The 24,115-nt window shown below is 39.5% G+C and overlaps 1 protein-coding gene across 1 annotated transcript in view; it reads left to right on the top strand.

Annotated features, from left to right (window-relative positions):
• WRN (WRN RecQ like helicase) overlaps window positions 1-23,740 on the top strand; it is an 87,746-nt gene extending 64,006 nt beyond the window's left edge. The window contains exons 24-35 of the mRNA XM_063455829.1: window positions 648-818; window positions 897-994; window positions 2,193-2,271; window positions 2,356-2,429; window positions 4,737-4,812; window positions 11,537-11,649; window positions 13,576-13,690; window positions 14,980-15,111; window positions 17,895-18,057; window positions 21,292-21,506; window positions 22,696-22,854; window positions 23,086-23,740. Of these exons, the coding sequence (XP_063311899.1) occupies window positions 648-818; window positions 897-994; window positions 2,193-2,271; window positions 2,356-2,429; window positions 4,737-4,812; window positions 11,537-11,649; window positions 13,576-13,690; window positions 14,980-15,111; window positions 17,895-18,057; window positions 21,292-21,506; window positions 22,696-22,854; window positions 23,086-23,208 (1,518 nt within the window). The 3' untranslated portion in view covers window positions 23,209-23,740. The remainder of the gene's footprint in view (window positions 1-647; window positions 819-896; window positions 995-2,192; window positions 2,272-2,355; window positions 2,430-4,736; window positions 4,813-11,536; window positions 11,650-13,575; window positions 13,691-14,979; window positions 15,112-17,894; window positions 18,058-21,291; window positions 21,507-22,695; window positions 22,855-23,085) is intronic.
• The last annotated feature ends 375 nt before the right edge of the window (window positions 23,741-24,115 follow it).

Below are 24,115 nucleotides of genomic sequence, written 5' to 3'. Positions count from 1 at the left end.
ATTATATTTCTTTCCAAAATGTGAGTTGAGCCTCTAATGAGATTTAATAATTTCTTGTCTGGCTCATTTGAAATCTATCTCTATCTCTGCTGCTAAACAGCAAGCAAAAGCTATGACTGTTTTAGTAAATTCCTGGTAAAATGAAAGAAACAGACTCATTATATCGTCTCCAAATCATGTTTATTTGTTTTAACCGATACAACACAAATAGCATGGGACGCAAAACTTGTAATATGTTGAGTGAGAAATTAGAAAGTACCCATGAATCTCATCTTGATTCTTTTAACCCCTTAAGGACCAAACTTCTGGAATAAAAGGGAATCATGACATGTCATACATGTCATGTGTCCTTAAGGGGTTAAAAAAGTAAAAAATAAATTAATAATAGTGTGCGCTATGGCACACACATTGATTCATTAGAACAGCTAACATGTTTTAAAGAGGTATCTTTGCGGGTACAGATGGAAGGTTGATTAACCAGCTATCCCATGGATTATCTACCCAAAAGATGATGGGACAAGCAGCAATTTTATTATATTTTTCTTATAACTTTTTCGTAAATGTGTTTGCAGGTCTCCATTACTGAGTTGTAGAAAGGAATGCATATACATACAGTATTGTTTTACACCCATGCAATGGTTTTACAGAACTCCCAGCGTTTGCCAGATAGATATCGCTGTAATCCTCTTTATGGAAAGGGCAAAGACCAAACCGAGGTGTTCTGGAAGGCTTTGGCAAGACAGCTTATCAACGAGGGATTCCTTCAAGAATCTTGTGGACATAATAAGTTTGCAACCTCGTGTGACCTTACTGTGAAGGTAATGTCTATTATTTCAACTGCAAGATAATTTCATTGTGAATTCTGAGTGCTCATTACTTTTTCCTCTGTTCTGTAGGGCAGAAACTGGGTTAGCAAAGCTGCAAATCAATCCTTTCCAAGCTTGCTCCTACAGCCAAGTGAAGAATTGTGTCCTCCACGACTCACTGTTTCCAGGTACCTTTTACATGACACCAAAATCTAATACAATACTAGTAGTAGTATACTATAACTACTGCATGTTACAAACTTGGTAGACAGCTGTTTCAAACAATGTAATCTGATATTCCCCTTCATCGCCTCTATTTAAATCACATAAATGTTGCATATATTGTCTGCATTATCAGAGGTTATCTGTACTCACTAACCAAGCTGCATTTATATAGCTTTTAATGGGCACTAATACTGTAAAGAGCCCATTTCTTTTCTGACACCCCGTAGCATCTGCAGATGATGTCACATTATATTTATAAAGATTTCAGGTATTTATTCTAAAGATTTGAGATTTTCTGTACTACAAATAAAGTACAGGTTTTTTTATAGTTATTTCTAAAATGTGCCCATATATCTTGGTTAAATATCAAAAGCAATAATTACTTATTCACTGTAGAGTGTGAATCAAGAGCTGTGTCTCAGGCTTTGTCCAAAAAGTAACACAGATGGACAAAATCTCCATTTTTTTTTTTCTTCCGTTTGGTTAAAGGAGCTCTCCCAAACATTATAATCACTACAGCCTGCTGTAGTGGTTCTGGTGCGACGAGTGCCCTTGTGAGCTCCTAGGGTAAGCACAGCAGACCCCAGGTAACTTGTCAAGCCCAAACCAAAACAGTTTGACTAGTTATCCCGGGGATCGTGCTAGTGAACTCACGGGACCATGATACTTGGAGTGTTCTTTTAAGGAACCCCAAATAAAATTTATGGTTTATGAAATATATTTTAATTTAGACACACAGAAAAGTCAGAATTTTACAATTATTAAGGAGCAACTGTAGCTATCATTATGAAAAAAACAACTCACATAAAAACTCCCTTCTCCTGTACATACATATATAGATAGCAAAAGGTATATCACTACTTTGCTAAGAAATTAGAACATAAAGAAAATAGCAATTAATATGCCACAGCGGCTTACGTATTGTTGGATTGTGCCACTCTAGAAGTTGTCATAGTATTCACGGCAGGCAGACAGAACACAGCACGGAGGCATTTACTGAATCATATGTATAGAATCTAAATGTTATGTGCTTTTAACGTGATGATTGCACTTGTAGCAACAGTAAGTAACACGTATAGTCTTTCAGTGAAAAGAACGTCTATGAGAAGCACTACTTCATCATTTCTAAATATATATTTTTTTCTTTTCTGTTCTATTAAGCAATCTTCCATCACGTTCACCTTCAGTAAGGCAGCCTTCACAAGATGCAAGGTCCGATAAACCTGCAGCAGATCTCCAGGTCAGTCGCTTGTTTGTGGATTCACGTGTCAGAATCGTTTAATAGTTCAGAATGATGTCATTTATTCTAAATCTAAATTTACAGAAAACATTGAAGGGTAAATATTCCTATCAAGAAGCAGACAAACTTCCCAGAACTCCTGAAGTCTCCAAGAGCAGGTACCTTCAATCATACTCTCTTTGTTGTGTATATGTGATGTACACTGCACATGTGATATAGATAATGTTTCTGCAAAATTGTGATATATTTTCATTACAACTCACCATTTAGTGATACAGGCCTTATTATTCGCATTTATATAGCACCATAATTTTCCTCAACTCTCTACGATTTTACAGTGGGGTGATTTAACAACATTAAATTGACAGACAAAATTAAAATAGACCGTTACAAGAAGTGACTAAGTCCCTTTTCCACTGAGCTTAAAATCTAAGTAGAGGAGGTAACGGAACATGAGGAAGAACAATGTGTCAGAGGGGAAAATAGGTTAAAAGAGATGATGCTAATGAAAGTGGCATGTGGGAAGCTTAAGAAGGAGAATGGATGGACTATGGAAACACAGGTGATATGTGGAGGGATGCGAGGGCTAGTAATGGGAATTAGTCACTTAGGAAGATGGTAAGCTTTCCTAAAGAGGTGAGATTTAAATGACTTCTTAAGGGAATGGAGGACATACTGTGTGAATAGTGCAGCCCTTGAGAAATCTTGTAGAGGTGAATTAGCAATGAATGAACAGAGGAGAAGAAAAGATCACTTGCGAAGCAAAAGGAGCAAGTAATGGTACATTTATGAATTAAAGAGGAACTCTAAGAAAGAGTGCAGTTGTTGAGGACTTGCCAGCTGCCCAGCACTGGTCCCAGTGTGGTTGGCAGGGATAGTATGCCAGAGCTCCCTCTTTGTTTTAGTATGGACATCTGCTGGGTTAGTGTTCGTATAATGGTTAATGCTAGCTTACAGTTAATGCTTTTTAGGGTAAGGGATAGTGTTGCATTAAGGTAAGGGTAGTGCAGATTTAATGTAAGCATAGGGTAGGTGAATTGTTGGTATAGGGCTGGGGGAGACGGGGATTAGCATAAAGGGGGCGTTAAAGGCACTTCATATCATTAAAGAAGTCTAGGTACGTTGCAGGATTAGGACTGCCTCTAGTGGCAGAGATACTGTAGTGTTAGGAATAACGCTTTGTATTTTTAACACTATAGTGTTACTTTAATTACCAAAAATGGATTTGGAATCTAGAAATACGAGGCATTTTCTGTCCTTTAAAAAAACCACACAAAAAACAGTGTTTCTAATACAGAGAAACACTTAAATTACGATAGAACAACATTCTAGGTTTTGTTTTGGTTCAGAAGTTGGACAATTGCCTCCATCCTTAATTAGTTAAAGCTTCACCATACTTTTTTTTTTGTTGTAAATGAAAGTTTTATTGACATTCAACAACAGCAGGCGTAAGCCAATAACGAAGGACACGCAGGTCCCCAATTAGTACAGTTGTCTTCCATTCCTCATTTCCTTCCCCCTTTAGTTTTTTTTGTTATTTTAGCTAGTTATATTTTATCTACTCTTTCCCTTCCTTTCTTTTACCCTTTCCTCTTCCCTCTCCTTGTTTCCAATTCTTTCCTTATCACCTGTCTTCATTGTTTCCCTTCATTGTTTGTTTTATTTGCAAAGTAGCACCATAGGGCCGTTTCGTAATTAACGTTCTCCGAAAGGTACCAATCTGAGACAGTGCGCCAAATACATTTACATATATACCATAGACCAGGGGTTCCCAATACATTTTTCCCGTGGACTCTTTATAATAAATAATAGTATATTAACATTGTGGATCCCCCCAGAAAAGAAATAAATTGCGCCGTTTTTTGTATGTGCCGGTGTGTGTCAAGGTGTATATTTCTGTGCTTGTATGTGCCAGCATGTGTGTGTATATCTGACACACAGATACACACTGGCACATAGTGGCACACAGATACACACACCTTGACACACAGTGTGTATGTGTGTGTTTATCTATGTCTCAAAATGTGTGTATCTGTGTTTGTATTTGTCTTTGTATCAAGGTGTGTGTATCTGTGTTTGTATGTGACAGTGTGTATGAATCTTACACACAGATACACAACTTGCTCAGTTCCCTCGCACGCCTATTAGTGATGCTGGAGTGATGTCATATTCTGGCTCCAGCATCACTGCTGTGCGCGCGAGGGAGCTGAGCAGGGAGATCACTGCTCACTCGCCTCCCGCTGCCATTTTTTTTTTTTTTTTTTTACTTTTGATGGAAACCCCAATTGGTGTTCCGTGGAACACCAATTGGGAAACGCTGCCATAGACCATTCAGAAAATTGCAAAGAAAAAAAAAAGGTCATAACAGTAAGATACCATACTTTTTATTATATAAAGAATCCTTTACTTTTACATTTAGTTGTAGATAAGCTTCAATTGTCACATGTTCTTGTTTTTTGGTACAGTTTGAGGTTGCAGTCTCCAGTCACACCCTCGAAGCCTGAAGAACCTCCTGTTTCACCCCGAGAATTGGAGCTGCAGGTGAGTTGCAAATTAACCCCTTACCTCCTAAGGTTTTGTATAACAGCTGAACATTTCATGTTCCATATTTAATGTCTCTCCTGTTCTCTTGCATTGAGCTAAGCCCAGAGATGCAGGTTGAGCTGGCCCTGCATGACAGGGTTTAGCTAATGAGAGCTACCAGAGGTCAGCTGTCAAATTGTTAGCAGGCGGTTTTACTAATTAAATTGGGGGACGCTAGGACACTACTGACATCATAACCACTACAGTGCACTGAACCGGTTGTACTGCTTGGAGTATGCCTTTAAATTGATTATAATTATTATGATTATTTTAAAGGCAGTCAAAATTTAGAAAGGCATATATGAGACAATTCTAGCTTTTCCTCAAACACTTCGAAAAGAAAATAATAACAATAATAATAATACAACAACGAGCTTAGTTTTCCCCCCAACAACTCTCTGAAGTCCCTCATTGTTTGAGGGCTAACGCTTAACTGAGTTTTTATAAACTATGACTTGGAGGTTAGTGAGCCGAAATAAGACCTCACAATCCAAGTCTATGGTAGTATGCATTCACTGTATCTTGCCATGTGAAATATTTACCCCTAGCTATGGAAACAAGTTGACTATTCCTGAATGTAAGAAAAGTCATATCCTGTTATCCTGTTTATACATGTAAGTCCTCTGAAATGTGAAGACAAGTAACCCACTTTAAAGCGGCACTGTCATGCCGAACTTACCTTTCCACAATCTCTTCCTCTTCTCCCCCTCTCTCAGGATCTGTTCTCCGTTTCTTCCTGTCTGCTATAGTTTTCTTTAAAATCATAAGACAAAGTAGGGACTCTTTGCCTTATGGAGGATTCCTCCGCTTGACCAGCTCTGACCAGCGGAGGAGCAAAGTGTGCTTAATTTCAGCTGGTCAGAGCAATTTTCCCATGATCCTTACCTTTCCTCCCTGTTCCCGCGATGCTTCCTGTCATTTTAGACTAAACTGCTGAATTGCGTTCTAACTGAATGAGAACAGTATGTTAGTTTCTTTTAGAACGCAATTCGGCACTTTGTTCGGATCGCAATTTCATTCTAATGAATGAAACTCCGATCCTATTCATTCCTGTGGCTGCATTTTGCAGCCGCTTAGTAGATAACTCCCTAATTCCCACGGTATCAGGGAGCAATCTACTAAAAGGCTGAAATACCTAAATTGGTCTTTCAGCCAAATTTACTAATACTAAGTAAAAATTACTTGGTATTAGTAAATAATATGCCCCTACTCGCTATACCGCGAGTAGGGGCATGTCTAGTAAGCAGTGAGCAGCCTGTGGCTGCTCACTGTAAAAAACAAACAAACAAAAAAAACTAATAACCTCCTCCTCCCCCCTCCCCCCCCCTTGCGCGGCTGGTGGGGGCCCCCTAAATAACAATAAGGGGGTGATCTACTGTCCTCCACCCCCTGGTCGCCACCCCTGAGCGGTGGGTGGGGGCCCTAAATAAAGATAGGGGGGGGACCTACTCTCCTCTAACCCGGCCCCCACCCTTGAGCGGTGGGTGGGGGTCCTAGATAAGAATGGTGGGGGGGGACCTACTGTCCTCCCCCCTGAACCCCACCCCTGAGCGGTGGGTGGGGGCCCTAAAAAAAAACAATAAGGGGGGGGGGGGGGGCTACTGTTCTTGAAAACCATCCAATCACAGTGCTCTGTGTCATTTTACACAGCATGGGAAAATTCCAAAGAACTTTCCCACGCTGTGTAAAATGACACAGAGCACTGTGATTGGATGGCTTGAAATCCATCCAATCACAGTGCTCTTTCATTTTACACAGCGTGGGAAAATTCCAAAGAACTTTACCAGGCTGTGTAAAATGACACAGAGCACTGTGATTGGATGGCTTTCAAGCCATCCAATCACAGTGCTCTGTGTCATTTTACACAGCGTGGGAAAATTCCAAAGAACTTTCCCGCGCTGTGTAAAATGACAAAGAGCACTCTGATTGGCTTAAACCCACCAATCAGAGTGTTCTTAGCCTAATTGCAGGACGGGGCAAGGCTTTATAAGCCTTCCCCCGCCCCTGCGTAGCTCAGTCTGCGCAGAGCCCTCCATGGGTGAAGATGGATTATTTTTTTGCGCTCAGGTTTTTTCTTTTTCGTCGTTTTTTTTTTTTTTTTTTGCGCTCGGGTTTTTTCTTTTATTTTAAGTTCGACGGGTATGATGGCTTTTTATTTGGCCTTTTTTGGGGCTGAAAAATTAAGATTTTAGAAAAAAGAAGATGTCAAATGGTAAGTTCAATTTTTTTTACAGGTTAGTTATTTTATTCCCCCCTCACTATTTTTAGGGTGAGCGGGGTAGGTAGGGGATAGTTTGATTTGGGGGGGGGGGGGGGGGTTACTAGGGGCTTGGGACCCCTAGTCACCTTGCTTGGGGGGGGGGGGGGGATTTTCATTTAGGGCCACCACCCGCCGCTCAGGGGTGGGGGCCGGGGGGGACGACAGTAGGTCCCCCTCCACCATTCTTATCTAGGGCCCCCACCCACCGCTCAGGGGTGGGGGCCGGGGGGAGGACAGTAGCTCTCTTTATTTAGGGCCCCCACTCACCGCTCAGGGGGGGAGGACAGTAGGTCCCCCCCTCATTATCATTATGGTCCCCACCCGCCGCCCAGGGGTGGGGGCCTGGGGGGAGGACAGTAGGTCCCCCCCTCATTATCTTCATGGCCCCCACCCACCGCTCAGGGGTGGGGGCCTGGGCGGGACGACAGTAGGTCCCCCCCCTCATTATCTTCATGGCCCACACCGGCCGCTCAGGGTGGGGAGGGGGGGAGGACAATAGGTCCCCGTCCCCCCATTGTAATTTATGTAATTTTATTTTACAGTGAGCAGCCACAGGCATAGCGAGTACGGGCATTCGGGAGATCTTAAGCTCCCTTATGCTATTATGCTATTGCTTATGCTATTATGGGGGTCATATTGACCCCCATAGAGTGAGGGGGGGGACCTGGGGGGCTTATGAAGTGGTGGGGAGCACTGCTCCCTGCCGCTTCTGTCTTTACATATTACAAGGAGGGAGCTGCGTGCCGGTAGCTCCCTCCTTGTAATAAACTGAACAAACGAACACTGATACACAGTGTTAGTTTGTTCGTCTGATATTTCTATTCATTCATTCGTCTGTCTGATGAATGAATGAATGAATAGATGAAATTCCCGTTTGCATGTCCAGGTGTTTCACTGGGCATGTGCGGGAATCTCAGTGCTATCTAGTGTGGGCAGATGACGTGTCCCACAGGGACTTCACCTACCCACACAAAGATGGCGGCGCCCTGAATATAGATCGGGGCAGAAAATACAGATTAATAAATAGGTAATCTGGGGGGCTTAGGGGTATTTGGGGGTGACTAGGGGGTCAATTGGATGTAGTGGAGGCGGGAGGGGGGTTAAAAAAAAAAACTGGATTCGACATGACAGTGCCGCTTTAAGTAGTGGGTTAATGCAATGAAGTACAAGACTTCAAGACTTTTATCTGATCAATTACCCAAATGTAAGACATATTCCGATCTATATTGCCTAATGTACATCTCAATGATTGTAATTTGCATGCAGTTTAATTTTATTGTAGATTTTGTTTATTTGCTGTTTTTATTGGGAGAAAGTTATATTTTGTTTGTAGTTCTTAGTGCTAATCTAGGTATCTAAGCTTATTCTTCCAAAATTATTGCGATGAGAACTTGGTTATTCGATGTAGTGCTCCATCTAGTGGCAAATTCAATATTCTGCTTTGATTTTCTTCCCTGTGTTATACAGGCAGGGATATATTTAGTTTCATTGTTGTCATCATTTGTACACTGCCAACAATTTGGAAACACACACACACCGTCCTACTGAATCTTGCTGACCAAAGAGTGTTGGTCTTCTCTCCATCACTCTTCATTTGAAGGGCCTGCTTCTGTGGAGTAGTGATCCTGGTTGGATGAAAACATAGAGAGGATCTTTTTTTTTCTTGCATCTGCAATGAATGAATGGAAGGTCTTCTGGATTTTGAGACCTGACCTTTCGGAGGAAGGCAGAATTTTGCCTGCTAAATCTTCCATTAAAACACCCATATCTTTGGGTGCATGTGCCAGTAACAGGGATACCAGAAAAGTTGAATTCATGCTCCATTCTCTCAGACAAAATATCTTTCTAGTGACCACCAAGATAAATGACACTCTAGCAGACATTCGAATGGAGTCCACCACTAACTTGCTTACTCAGGATAAATAATGTACTGTATAATCTATCTTTAAAAGCCTTGTCTGCCAACTAAAAGAGACATTTTCAAGAGGCCCCTTTTGTCTTCCATGGTTCCCTGATTTGGGTGGTATTGTCTAAAGAAATTTGGATAAACTTGGCCACACTAAGCCACTACTGCTTCCATCTTCGTTAAATCTCATTAGGGTGTAGTTTGAGAGATCTAAGGCAAGCATTTTTTGTATTTATCTGGAGACTGCTACTTTACTTTCAGGTGGTTTCTTACCTCTAGAACCAAATTTAAAGGCTTATAGGAACACTATAAGGTCAGGAACAGAAACCTGTATTACTGACCCTATAGTGGTAAAAACACAATCTAGCCCCCTTTCCCCCTTTATCCCCTAATTATAGTAAAATCTTACCCTTTTCCAGTTTGCTGCTGATGGCTCTGCCCCTGATCTGCCTACTTGGCTGACATCATCAGAAGTTATGATATGAGCCAATCACAATGCTTTCCCATAGGAAAGCATTGGATTGGCTGAGCTTATCAGGGAGGCAGATCAGGGGCAGAGCAAGCACAAGCCAAACATAGCCCTGGCCAATCAGCATCCATGCATACTTATGAGGAATGTTCAGTGTCTCCATGCAGAGGGTGGAGACACTGAATGTCAGTGCTGTACACTGTGCAGCACTGCTCCAGGAAGCGGCTCTAGTAGCCATCTGAGGAGGTGGTCACCAGGTTAATTCTGATTGCCCCTGCACAGAGAAGCAGGGGGTGTCATTGTGAGAGAACCTGGGCTGATGGGCTGGCCAGCAGCTTGAACAAATGGAAATCTGTGCATCGCAGTGAGGCCACATCCTTTAAATTGGCCTTTCTGTGGTGCGCCCACCGCTTCTAATGACAAGTGCATTGATTCCTGTTTACTTCCGTTTGCACGCACTGCATTAGAAGGGGAACAAGTGCACAGCAGAACTGCTGATTTCAAGTTCTCTTGCAGTCTCTGTTATGTAATCAGTGACTCAGCCTTATGGTGTAGCACTGTGCTAAACAAATGAGCATCTTGACAACCCAAAAAAGACCAGCCAATGTCCCCCTGCACCCTAGGTCAGCCTGTGCTTGGTATATTCTGATAGTAATAGATGTAACATTCAGACCATAGGCGTTATTTGCTGTATTCTTTGTTTTTTGCTTTCCTCTACATCAGAAATATATATTCCTTCCATGTTTATTATACTTGTGTCTATAGAAACTGTTACTGAAGGGATTATAAATCCTTTTGTAAGCAACTGTCAACATTTGCCTGCCTGCAGTGTCTGTCTGCTGCATATCAATGTGTATGCTTTCAAGTGACCTACAAGGAAATTTTCAGCATTCTGTACCCTTGTACTGTTACGAGTGCAATGCATAATAAAATGTATCTCCTCCAACACTAGTCTGGGGAAACACTGTGAAAAACACTCTTATATGAGAGCGTTATGCAGGGCAGAGATGATTACACTCCCCCTACATTTTTTTAAACTTGTTTTCGGGGATCAAGATCAATAAAGAATATATGTATATTGTAAGTGTCTCTGTTAAAACATGTTTCATGTGACTTTATTCCCTCTGACCCCCCCAAAAAATCTGTCTTGATATTCCTTACCCCCCTGCACATATTTAAAGCAGCTTATAATTTATTAATAATTCCTTGGTTCTGCATTTGGCTTTCTGTGATGCTGTGTTTTAATTTGGCTTTTTTCGTCTAAAATTTGAAATTCACTTTGCGAGGCCAAAGATTTGAAGTCTTATTCCAGCAGCCAGGCCTCAGTGTTACTTGGCACTGCAAACCTCAATGCGACAGCTGAAGATGCATTCTTAGCCACCATTGTCCCAAACGACTTTTAAAAGTTCTAACAATTTCTAGCATTTGGGTGTGCCAGGAGTTGCACGATGCCTTGTACAGCTGCCTCGGACTCCTTCATTTGTGTTCTTTTTACAACAATGCCACAAAGGCGAAAGAGGTTAAAGAAAATAATATGGAAATAACATATAATTATACATTTGCAATGAAAATAACTAGCACAATGTGTAAATAGTACTATAATCTCATGATTTAAAATGAATCACAGTGAAATCAGTTGACAGCCAGATTTCTGCATTGAGAGCTTTTAAATTGCTGGTGGCATAAGATACATGTTTAATTAAAAAAAAAAAAAAAAAAAAAAAGTTCCTTCTTTTAAACAGCACTGAGTGCAGTGGGGAGCCTATTGTACACTCCTTAGAATGGAGATGGAAGCGTCTCTAGTGACTGTAGGAAGTCACTAGTGGCTAGAAACGTCTCTAGTGGCTGTAGAGGCTAGCTTATTCCATTTTGCAAAATGTCAGTGTTTACAGTGGTGGCCTAAAACTAAAGGACCAGTGCACCCAGATCACTTCTTTGAGATGAAGTGGTTTGAGTGATTGTACTGGTCCTTTAAGGCTAGTCACACACTTCACTTGATAATGCTGAATTATTGACTGATAACTATATGCTATGTATATTTTCGCAGACTTCCTTATACGGCAAGCTGGTCTCAGCCAGGCAGAAGCTTGCCAGTGAGAAGGACATACCACCTGCTGTCTTGGCTACTAACAAAGTTCTTGTGGACATGGCTAAAATGAGGTTTGTAATTATTTATTGTTTATAATTAAAGAAAATTAAATGTAGCACTTAAAGAAAGTAATAATTCTGGATCCGTGTGCATTGTATCTCTCCTATTCATCAGGATACGTTAATAAAATATTTTTGTTGCATCTCTGCTATTAAAAAGGCACTGCCATGTGTTTGAAGAAATAAAAAGAAAGTGCTTGAAGGCGGATGGGCAAGGTAGATATACTTGTCTGGATGTAGCGCTCCTCTGTGCCGTCATTTTCGTCACCTCCATGTCACTATTGTGCTCTTGCACATGCAGACTTGGATCTATTAAAGGTCCTTAGGCAACAGGATCTTCCAAAGATGATATGCACACGTTCACTGTGATGTCTACTGCCACAATCTGGAAGTTTTATGAATTTTGAGTGGAGTCTTTGAGATTTTGATACGGATTTTATCTTTATTATTAAAACCTACAAGTGATATTGCCACTTAAAGTGGAACCTCGCATTCTCATAATGTTCTCATTGGAGGATACCGCTACTTTACATTGAAGTGGATGTGTTTCTCCTTTAATACCGAGGGCATAGACAATCTCTGGAAATGTTCGCAAGCAGAGCATGCCACTTGGCTGCAAGTTGAGACTGCAAGATGTGTATTATAGTTGTTTAACAATTACAGACCTCTCAGCATGTTGACATGGAAAGCGGCAGCAGATTGTATGTTACTGCTCCTAAAGGAAATAAATATGTCGTTCACCTTTAGGCCGAATGATACACAGTGCCTTTCAAACGTATTCAGATCCTTTGAAAATGGTAATTGTTTTCTAGATTACAAGTGATGCTCACACAATATGTAATACAAGTTTAGAGTACATTTTTTTAGAATATATTATGTATTTCCAAGTAGATATCAAAAACACATTGAAATATGCAGCTTGTATAAATATTCCAACTGCTTATTAATATGTACTTGAGCCACCTTTTGCTTCTTTAACTCTTTTGTTGTTTGTTTGTTTGTTTTTTAAAACAGCTTTCTTTGCACACTATCTGGGAGCAATTTTAGCCCGTTCTTGGCAGATTGCTCCAGGTGGTTCATGTTTGTTAAATGGCACTTGTGGACTGGAATTTTCAAGTAGTGCCACTTTTCTTATTCTCAATAGGATCCAAGATCAGGCTCTGACGGCACCACTGTACAATATTTATGTGTTGTTCTTGAGACATTCTAAAGTTGCTTTTAAATTGTGCTTGGAATTATTGTTCTGGTGAGCCTTCTCCCAAGCTTCAACTTTTTATCAGACTGAAAGAAGGTTATCCTGCTGTATTGCTATGTGATTTGCGCCATCCATTCTGCATTGAATACAGCCAGGGGAGGTGTGGATAGGACTTCAGAAATAAAACGTTGCAGTTAATTGAGACTGCAGCGGCATGATTTATGCAACAAAATGAATTTAATGCTTTCTTATCTGAAGCATTTGGATTCTTGCTGCACATGCCCATCAGTCTCCAATGCGGATTGGCCACTGGCTGGATTGCTGAATGGCACTATAAACCATCTGTCAGCACCGCGGGAGTCATGGCGTTGGTATTAAAGTAAGTAAAACCATTTTAGGTTTTTACTGGGAAGGGGGTGGGGGACTAAAACGAACCTGCAAATAGGGCACTATAGCATTAGGAATACAGGTTTGTTTTCCCAACACTATAGTGTTCCTTTAAGTTGAGTCTGGCATGACAGGTTCAGTTTAAGTATCTCATCTAGGCAAGGAACTATCTACTAAAGTCGCACACAGCCGAATATCATTACGGTACTACCTAAGGAAAATAAAACACCATCTACTGACCAGTCCTACTGTTTATTTCTTATTTGAAATTGCTTGCAAAGACTCTAACATATAATTAGCATGTTTATGTATCGTCAGCTAGCAATGACTGCATTTTCTTTCATATATTTCTGCAGACCAACAACAGTTGAAAACATGAAAAAGCTTGATGGCGTGTCGGAGGCAAAGGCTTCCATGTTGGCTCCCCTTGTTGCAGTTGTCAAAGAGTTTTGCCTAGCAAATAGTTTGCAGGTAAGTGTGATGTCTAAAACTTGTTTTTTGCAGTTAAAGGTAAATATTATGTGAGCTACAACTACATGCTATTTTAATATCTAGCAAAACTAAGATATTGGGGGGGGGGGGGGATATGCTAAATGGAATAGATACCATAGAAATTATTTTAATGCCAAGTATTCTAGCTCGTCATGTAGAAAGGATTTTTGTTACAGTTAGAGCTGGATTAAGGTTTTTAAAGGCCATAGGCAGGGTGCCAGATTGGGGCCCCCTTCTAGAGTCCTGGGTTCTGTTCTGTGAATAGTGTGGCTGTGTGAGTGTGTGTAGTGGCTGAGTGTTGTGTGTCGAGGAGGCTGATTGTACTTGTGTGTGTTGGTTGATTGTTGTGTGTGTGTGGTGGCTGAGCTTTGTGTGTGGAGGAGGCTGATTGTACTTGTGTGTGCTGGTTGATTTGTGTGTGTGTGTGTGTGTGTGTGTGGCGGCTGAGCTTTGTGTGTGGAGGAGTCTGAGTGCTGTGTGTCTAGGGTAGTCAGTGTTTGTGTGTTCCCCTCCGCCCCTTTCTGCCTACCTTCTTCTGATGGTCTGGTGAAGGGTAAGCTTGATCCTTGGTGCTCCAGTGAGGGAGCGTTGTGGTCTGCACCAATATAGGATGAACTGCCTCGTGATCCAGTGCTCCGTTAATGACTCAGACTGCTGGCTGCTGCGATGTGACCTGCATCATATATTGGTGCAGATCACAATGTTCCCTTGGTGCAGATCACAATGTCCCCTACCGCCTGAGCTTTAGGCCCAGACAGGAGACCGCTCTGACCTGGCCTAATGGGTAGACCGCTAGTCTGTTTACAGTATTGATCCAGTTTGCCTTTTTATATATGATGCAATGAATCCTGTAAATTTAAAAATATTGTGCAGAAACACATATGTGTTTATGGCAGTTTATACTATTTTTTGTACATTGCTTAATTAATGAATGAGGAACCTCACACAGGGTTTCTGGTTGTGGACACGTCTAATTTTATCATTTCTGGCAAACTGAGTAAGACATATTTGTGGGATCTCTCTATCTTCTTCTGAGCTAGAAATCCTTGGGGGGTGGCAGTAGTGATACAGAAAGGAAACTGAAATGTATGTAAATAGTTTAGAATTCATTTATTCTCAAATTCAATTTATATATTCATGCTATCTCCTTTCCCATGTCTCCCGACCCCATGTCCCTCTCATGTGGTCCTATCTCCCAGTTTCTGTTTCCTGATGTTCCCCACTTCTTCTTTTGCATTTTGTTTTGAGATTTTACATTTGTATTTCAGACAGATGCATTTGCCAGTTCCAAGACTAATTTAGAGGCGAATGTTGTAATACAGAAAGGTCCTGTGCCTATGTTGCTACCAGAGTCTCAGCGTATAACTTATTCACTTTACCAGGAACAACATTTATCTATGGTAAGCATTTTCTTACTTAAGATTTGGCTATTTTATATTATATTTTTACATTTTTGTGTATATAAAGTGGATCTTTTCATGTTTTTTTGGGAGGTGGAAGGCTTGAACAGGAATATTCTAACTATACTTTTTTCTTTTAACACATATTTTTATTCTGCATACTATTGTATGAATAACTTTGCTTAAAGAGACATTAAAGGCATCAAAAAACTTAAGCAATTTAGGTGTATAAATCATACCCATGCGGTCTCACTTCTCAATTTTCTGCCATTTGGAGTTAAAAACACATTGTTTATACAGCTCTAGTCACACCTCCCTGCAAGTAACATGCACAGGCTTCCTAAACACTTCCTGTAAAGAGAGATCTAATGTTTAAACTTCATTTATTGCACATTCTGTTTAGTTTATAATTTCTTATCTCCTGATATTTTAAGTCTTCTAGACCCTGCAGGAGCACCCTGTGTATGATTCAATTTCAATTTACAGAGCAGGAGATATAAACTTCTAAAGTAAGTTAAATTCTGATTAAAAATGAAACCCCTTTTCATGCAGGCTATGTCAGTCACAGCCAGGGGAGGTCTAGCCAGGGCTACATAAACAGAAACAAAAGTGATTTAACTCCTAAATGGCAGAGAATTGAGCAGTGAGACTGCAGGGACATGATCTATACACCAAAACTGCTTCATTAAGCTAAAGTTGTTTTGATGACTGTATTGTTCATATCTCGGATGTCTTTCTAAAGCCTTTCACAGTGTTAATTGGGTTACAGTTTTTAACCCCTCCATGCTGACAGTCTCTCCTTCTCTCACATCAATCCGTACTAATACAGTGTTTCCTGGTGTGAATACACCAGCAAAAGAAAGTATACAAATTGCTTACCTCTACTGCACTTCCTCTTAGTGGGAGTCAAAGTCATTTCTTATTGTGTCTGTGCAATCATGCATGCTCAGACTTCTACAAAGATTTCTGCGCAAGGTTGTGCGCACTCTGCACTTTTTCCAGCAGTGCTTTACGCACACATGCACCGTGCAGACAGCACTGCAGGGGTTAACTTATTTACATGCTTTGCCCAGTGTGCCTGGCATTGTTACAACTCATTATGCAATCCTCAGCTATTGGTAAATTACACAGTGGGTTATAGGCAATTAATGTATATGCACAAGATTGTATGGAAGGTTGTGGCATTCGCAATAATTAACATGTGCGAACATAACACTGCAGGTGGAATATATTCTTTGCCCTTGGCCCTGGAGGGCACTTCAATTATTTTTCAGTAAAAAAAAACACTGTTTAATCATGCTTCCTCTGGGTGATTCAGTATCTTCTAGAATGTAGACCAATGTAGCACAATGGCTCATAACAGGAAAACTTTTTTTTTTTTTTTAAATGTTTTATTGGAAAAGATATGTTTAGATTTCATGTCCATACAAATACAATTAAAATTATTGACTTCTTCATTTAAAGTTCTGCATTCAAAGTAAGCATTTAAACCGCTGTGGGGGGGATAATTGCTGGGTACATTTTGTGATGCTTACTGTGTACGTAAGTATGCTCTGTCTGAGCACGACATTCAGCCAGTGATTATCAATAGTTCTTCCTTTTACTGTGCAAATAGGTCATCTTCTGCTGGTTTTTGGAAGCCATCCATGCTTTAGATTTCTCTGAATCAATTTCAAGTTAAAGGAACACTGTGATATTAAATACGTGTTTCTGGGAAATATTATCTAATGCCCCCTTAAAATTTGCAAGACAAAATAAAATTACATTTCTTAATTTAATTACATTTCGCCAAATGTTTAGTTATGAATGTAAACTTAAGAAAATAAAGGGCACTCAAGATTGTTATTACTCTTTTTATGATCTAGACCAGGCTTCCTCAAACTCTGGCCCCCCCAGATGTTGCTGAACTACAACTCCCATGATTCTATGAATTAAATAGATAGGCTGAGAAGCATGGGAGTTGTAGTTCAGCAACATCTGGAGGGCCGGAGTTTGGGGTAGCCTGATCTAGACACTAAAATCTAAAGACACTAAAGTTCAAAAGACCATAAGCAGTTATGCCACTGAACTAACACACATGCTTGCTGATGCAATCAGTGATGTCATCAACCATGATCAAAAACAAAACTGTCTACTGGCATGTTCGTTTGTAAATCTTTATTCTTTAATTTATAGTGAAACCAAAGAAAGTGACAATGGTACTGATCTAGCTAAACTTTACTAAATGGATGTTAATCGTCTCTGTACACCTGTATCGCATGCTGTATACTCCGCATCTCATCAACGCCATTTGTTTTCATTTCTGACTTCTAAAACCTGAATACAATGTAATGGGTGCTCATCGCTAAAACAAAATACAAAATGATGGTTTCCTATAGATAAAACTGTGCTGCAAATACAAAATGTTTCATTTATTAACTAATAGCTGTAGATGTCTGGAAACACAATTGGGTAATTGTCCAAAACAATGTATGACTGGATTCAACTTGCCCCCCACCCAGCCTGTCTTTGTTTAAAATGTAAACATCTGTTTAAATCAGAGACCTTATTCATGTTTGACAGCTTTTCATGTACAATATGAATCTTTTAATCACGAACTCCTTTGAACTCCCACTCCACGTTATTCTTTTGTCAGTCATCCTACAGGTACTCCTCTCTGTGTGACTAATCGTATTGTTAAATGCTGGATGTCTGGGCGAGACTGTGCTTTTAATTTATAGCAAATGAAAGGTAACATACAGAGGGCACCTATTTGATTTTCTTAATTTTGTTTTCCTTTGTAGCGGACTATCGCAGACTCCCGCAGTTTGAGCATGGCCGCTGTTGGCATGCATCTGTGCCAGGCCCTGAAAGCTGGCTACCCTGTCAATGTGCAACGAGCTGGCCTGACTCCCACTATAAAGAAGACCATTATGGATATTATTAAAAAACCTCCAATTAACTCAGGTCAGACATGAGCCATTCCTTTTTTTTTGGAAGATGATTGGCGAATCTAATGTGCTGCACTATATAATGCATGCACATGCGGGTGTATGGAAAGTATATATATATTCCATTTAGTCATTATAGGTTTACTCCAAGCATATTGATCTCTTTTGTGATTTAAAGTGGTTATGGTGCCCGAAGTCTGTATGTGCATTGTTTCATTTTGTAAATCCAAATATATAGAGCTTAACCCCTATGCTGCCAGTGGTGTAACTCCACTTCCGGCTGCATCATTAACCAGATGGCTAATGTCCGTTCTGCACATATTGGAGTCATCAAACATGTCTGGTGGTTGTATGCTACACCCCATGCCGCCCATGTACTCCTCTCTGGACATCATAGCTGATATCTGTCCTCTGCCTGAGGAGGATTGGGCTGCAGAGAGAACAGGTCCTCAGTGTTGGAACGGAGGTAGGTTTTAGGTTTAATTTATTTATTTTAATTTGGGAATGGACTAGCACAGCAAGGGTTACTCTAAACAAAATGTGTGTTTTATGAAAACGCTGTTTTTGCGGTTGGAGTAACCCTTATTTCCCAAAGTCAAGCAAACGTATGAAAGAAAAAAATAATTGTTCTAAAGATGAAGTAGTAATTATGTTAATTTAGTGAAGAAAACACGAAAAGTAACTAGTCAACTATGTAGAGACATTCTAAGGACACTGAGAGAGGTGAACTCGACTGAGCAGTATTTTGTAATGTGTGTGCAGCGGTGTGGTCATAGCAGAGGCTGTAAAATACTTAAAAAAAACACAAACATATACGGCAAGATTAAACTAATCGTACATTATAACATTCTGTAGGTCACTAAAGGACATGATGTTGCTCTCGAGTTATTACATAGTTATATTTCCTTGTACAGCTCAGTCAGTCACAGACACACACTCCTTTCGTGTTTGGGTGATTACAGAGTACATCATGCAATCTCATCACAGCAGGAGAGATACCTACTGATTATCCAACATCAACAGTCGTGCTACCTACTGATTATCCAACATCAACAGGAGTCTTGATCTAAGGAACACTGTACCTTTAGGAATATAAATGTGTATTCCTAAAGGTGTAATGTCCCATTTACCATTAAGGTGACTCCCCCTTCCTCCGCAAGGGTTAAAAAGCCATTTTACTTAGCTTTCAGCCCATGCTGGTATCATGAGGTTGCCCCACTTCCTTGGTGATCTCAGCCAATCCCATAGGAAAGCATTGGGAGACTAGTGCGTGTGCGGGGCAAAATGACGCGCTGCATTAATCAGATGGTGTCTGAGACCATCTAAATAAAATAGCCGAGTCTAACCTGGCTATATCTGTGTACAGCCACTAGAGGCATTGAAACCCTGCAATGCAATCAAACAAGAGGGACATGACACCAAGACTACTTCATTAATATTAAGTGGTTTGGGTGCCTATAATGTCCCTTCAATGAAATTCAGGCCTGATTCTAGTTCACGGTGATGGAAAACGCTCAGACTCTTCTAGATTGAGAAAAGGTTTAAAGTTGTACTAGCCCCAGTATGTGATAAAATCATTAGCGGTTAAGTTTTGTTGTCTTTCTATCTGTTAGCAAAAACGGAAAGCGTAAACATGTTGATCTTGATAAACATTTTTTTGTTTCTTCCAATGGCAATATTACGATCTCTCCAACAGTGTTTGTCTTTGTTATTCGATTATTTGTTTTTTAAATTTATTGTATTGTGCTTTTCTCTATTAATGGGATCACCGTGGACATGTCACTGTAAATGAGCAGACTGAAGATTGATCTGAATGTGTTAATTGCCTACTAACAATAAAAAAAAAGAATAACAACTCATGGCAAAGCTAAATCGGGATAAAAAAAGATTTCTCTTTGCAAGATATACTCAGAAACTGTGTTGTGCATGGTTAGAGTGTGTTTCACACTCTTTAACCCCTTAAGGACCAAACTTCTGGAATAAAATGGAATAATGACGTGTCACACACGTCATGTGTCCTTAAGGGGTTAAACTCTGGATGATGAAAGTACAATACATTAGGGATGGTGAAGCAGCCTATCCACCAGGTTAGATGCAGAATATTTGTTGAGCACCCAATACAGCATGAAATTGAGCCACTGAGTCTCTTGGGTGTGTTCTGAACTATCTGTATTTGTTTACCGGCATAAATGGCAGAATTGAGAACCTCCAATAGTAATCAGTCATTTTATTTACTACATTCTCATTTAATTGTAAAGAAACAGAGGTTTACAATAATTATCTGGAATCTGACTTAACCGTTAGAATATTCAGTATACATAATAATTTGGACTTTTTGTGAGCTTTCCTTTTTTTTCTTGTTTTTTTTCCCAACAAAGTAGCTGTTGCTATAGTAATAATAATAAGCTTTTTCACCACATCAATGACACATATGTATGTTTTAAATGACATGCAGTGTGAACAAACATGATCTGCCATTTACTTGGGAATAGATAAACTCACCTAGAACTAGACACACCAGGAATACAAACAATTCACGAGTGGTGTTAACAATTTTATATGAAGGTATGATTAACTGAGCAGGAATAACAACAAACTATTTTTATTGTGTTTCAGTTAAAGGAACACTTTAATGAAAATATTAATATATATAAACAATTTGGTAAATATACTCCCAATGCAAACATGCAAGCATTTACTGGTGCATTTTTTTTCTTGACTGCGGTTTTTGCAAGCCCTCCCATTCTAACCCCGCCCAGACTTTCTGTAACCGTCCAATCACAGAGGGTCCAATGCAGCTTAATGAGTATTTGCAAGGCAGGTGCTTTGGGCAATTTCTGCCTCTTGAGTTTATCTCCACTAAGATAAACAACCTGGAAGTAACCGGACCAATTGTCTGACAGCCAAGGGGTGCAGCAAGGTTAATATATAAAAGTGCCAATTTCTATTGAAATCTGCACTTTTTGTAAAATGAAAAAGAGGACTCACTCTTTACATATAGAGCAATTCAGAAAGCTAAAGTGTTATTTATTTGAAATTGCTTTACATAGCTTAGTGTTTTGGCGATTAATTGGGCCGTTCTACATCCATTTCATATAGGCTATCGTTTGCTAACAGTACTGTGGTTTATCATGATAAACATTGTTCTTTATGACATTTGTGAATTGTATGTAAAAGCCCCTTTAAGGGGTGATTGTGTGTGAATGTTTTCATCAACATAACTAATATGTGCATATATTTGTTTATTAAGATCTGTCTAGTTTTAAAGCTATTCACGATCTGGTCCCACCCCACATTGACATCTACCTAATCAGGATGGTGATAGCACTTTTAGGAAAGGAGGGCTGTAATGAGAAGATTGTCTCCAACACAACTATTCCACATCCTCCATCACAGCAAGGCGCACCATCTGAGAACACACAGCATAGAACATCCCTGCCCAGCCCTGCGTGGATAGAAAAGAAGGTTAGTAATAAAGAGAATATTGTGTTTATTCTATGCATTGTGGAAGTATGAGCTATCTGTGATAATACTACCTGTGATAATCTAGATATTTAACTTATGTGATGAATATGACATTTCACATTTATTGTTCAATGAAACTACTCCGTAGAAATCTTCTTTTTTTTTTTCTTGGAGACCGCTTTCCTTTATCACAAGGTTACTGTTACGTCGTCAGCACTAGTTAATGCACTAGTAATGGTGAGAATTTCGGTATCGTGAAATGACTATATCACTCCAATTAGAGAAAGTGTGTCTGGTGCTTTTTTTGGGCTCAATACACCAGGAAAGCATTGGAAGGCTAGTGCACGTGCGTGGCAAAATGGCGCGCTGCACTAACCGGATGGTGTCTGAGAACGTCTAATTAAAATAGCCGAGTCTAACCTGGCTATATCTGTGTACAGCCACTAGAGGCATTGAAACCCTGCAATGCAGTCACACGAAAGGGACATGACACCGAGGCCACTTCATTAATATGAAATGGTCTGGGTGCTTATAATGTCCCTTTAATGAAATTCAGGCCTGATTCCAGTTCACAGTGATGGGAAAATGCTTAGACGCTTCTTCATTGAGAGAACGTTTAAAGTTGTACTATCCCCAGTATGTGATAAAATAGTCAGGTTGTATCACAGTTGTAGAGGGTAACGCGATTGTGTCAGGCAGGAGTTAAATATCAGTAATATTCCTGAATAGCAAGATCGTTAAAACAAAATTTAAGAAAGGACTGGGAAAACGGTGATCATTGCTTCTGGGGAAGAGATGAACGAACAGAGCAAAGGTTGTTTTAGTTCGCTCAATATTTTTCTTTGTTGAAATTTGCCCTTTGGACCTACAGTGAGATTTTTTTTTTTCTCAAGTTCTAACTTGTTTGCAGGTAATGTTTTTTGGTTTTGCTAGATGTCTTCACACAGTCCCCTAAAAATGTTTCTTTCTATGTTTTGTTACAGGGCAGGAAAAGTAGAGCATGTAAATTAGAGTTGTCTTTTCTGAACGATTGTGTGGGTGATGTGATAATGATGGGTACATATATATATATATATATACTTACATGTGACATAATTGCATTGACTAAGGATTCCTGAGGTTGACAGTGCCAACACAAGTACTTTTAGCTCGGAGATTTATGGTTTCTGTGTTCTTTTTAACAATTTAGAAGCCAGCAGAAGCAAGCAAACCTAGTATACAAGAGACAGAACCCGTAAGAAAAGAGGCACCTAAAGCACAGAATCTGGCTCCCATCAAGTTGGCATCGTGGAATCAACCCTTACTGGATGCAGATACAGAGGAGCTATTCTCAGAATCACAGATAGAGGTAAAAAGGATTCTACAACTGCAGTAAAGTAAAATATAATAAATAATATTTTAATAATTGTTTATATTTTTTGTTTAGGAATTTACATTGTTATGAAAGTAATCAATAGTTGTGTATTTTGTGTATTGCCCATTTAGTCTGCCCAATTCTCTAACTACTTTCCTTAGTTCCTGGCCTTATCTTTCTCTATATAGGATAGCCTTTAATGTTTTGTTGTGATTGTTGTTACAGAATAGTGGAATAACTCCTAAGAGGAAACTCCCTGAATGGTTTGAAGCACATAAAGGAAATGCTGCACAGTCTAATGCGACCAAGAAAGTAAAAATGGTGAAAAAAAAGGGTCTCTTTGGATGAAGAGGTTTAATTAGAATAATACTTTGTTATATATGCACATTTATGTTAAATGTTGCAAAACAAGTAAAAATGTTTCAGGATTACTTATTGTGTGTATCATACACACTGTAATATACTGTAAAGGTTACAGTTAAGTATTTGGTTTCTAGCTTTTGGCATATGGTGAACCGATTCAAAATGGGCTGTTTTTAACAGTGAGAAATTCTGCTGAAAGATGGTATTTTTTTGTACAGCAATATTCTAATTCTGGTGGAATTATAATTTTTTTGTTCTTTGAGTTTGTTTTTTTATTTTTAATGTTTTCTGTTTCACTTTCTTTCTTCCTTTCAGTACTACCTAGGGCCGAATGTTAATCAGATTTCAGTGCTTACACCTTCCTCCTTTCTCCTCTTGACTGTTGGACAATTTCAGCCACCAGTCAAGCTATACAGGAGGCAAAGATAATACCATTCTGATACTGCAAGAAGAAACATATCTATGTGTACACAACAAAAACTTGATTGCAGGCTGAATTTAAATAAATAAAAAAAACAAAAAACGCCAAACATAATTAGAGAAAAAAAGAATCCGATCTTTTATGGTATAGTCCACTTTGGCTAGCATTCATATGCTTCAGAAGGGACCATAACATGTTTTTTTTTTTTATATAGTAGATTTGAGTCAACATACTAGTCAGTATATGACTGCAGTGTAGTGTTAATTGTGTTCTATGAACATCTTCAAGTTAAGTGTTGAAGTTCGTCAGACTATGTTTGAATAGTGTGTAGATTCCCTTTTTGTTTAGGTTGTTGTGGTGAATTGACAGATTACTTGGGGTACATTGTTCATTCCATATGGCTAGGTATTGTTTGTTTGTTTTCCTACTTGTATTTTCACCTGGATGGGAATGAAACCACCAGAGGTCTTA

The sequence above is a fragment of the Pelobates fuscus genome, chromosome 5 (assembly GCF_036172605.1).
Source record: "Pelobates fuscus isolate aPelFus1 chromosome 5, aPelFus1.pri, whole genome shotgun sequence".
NCBI lineage: Eukaryota > Metazoa > Chordata > Amphibia > Anura > Pelobatidae > Pelobates > Pelobates fuscus.
Note: the sequence above shows the minus strand (reverse complement) of the source record. Positions and strands in the feature narration are given on the sequence as shown.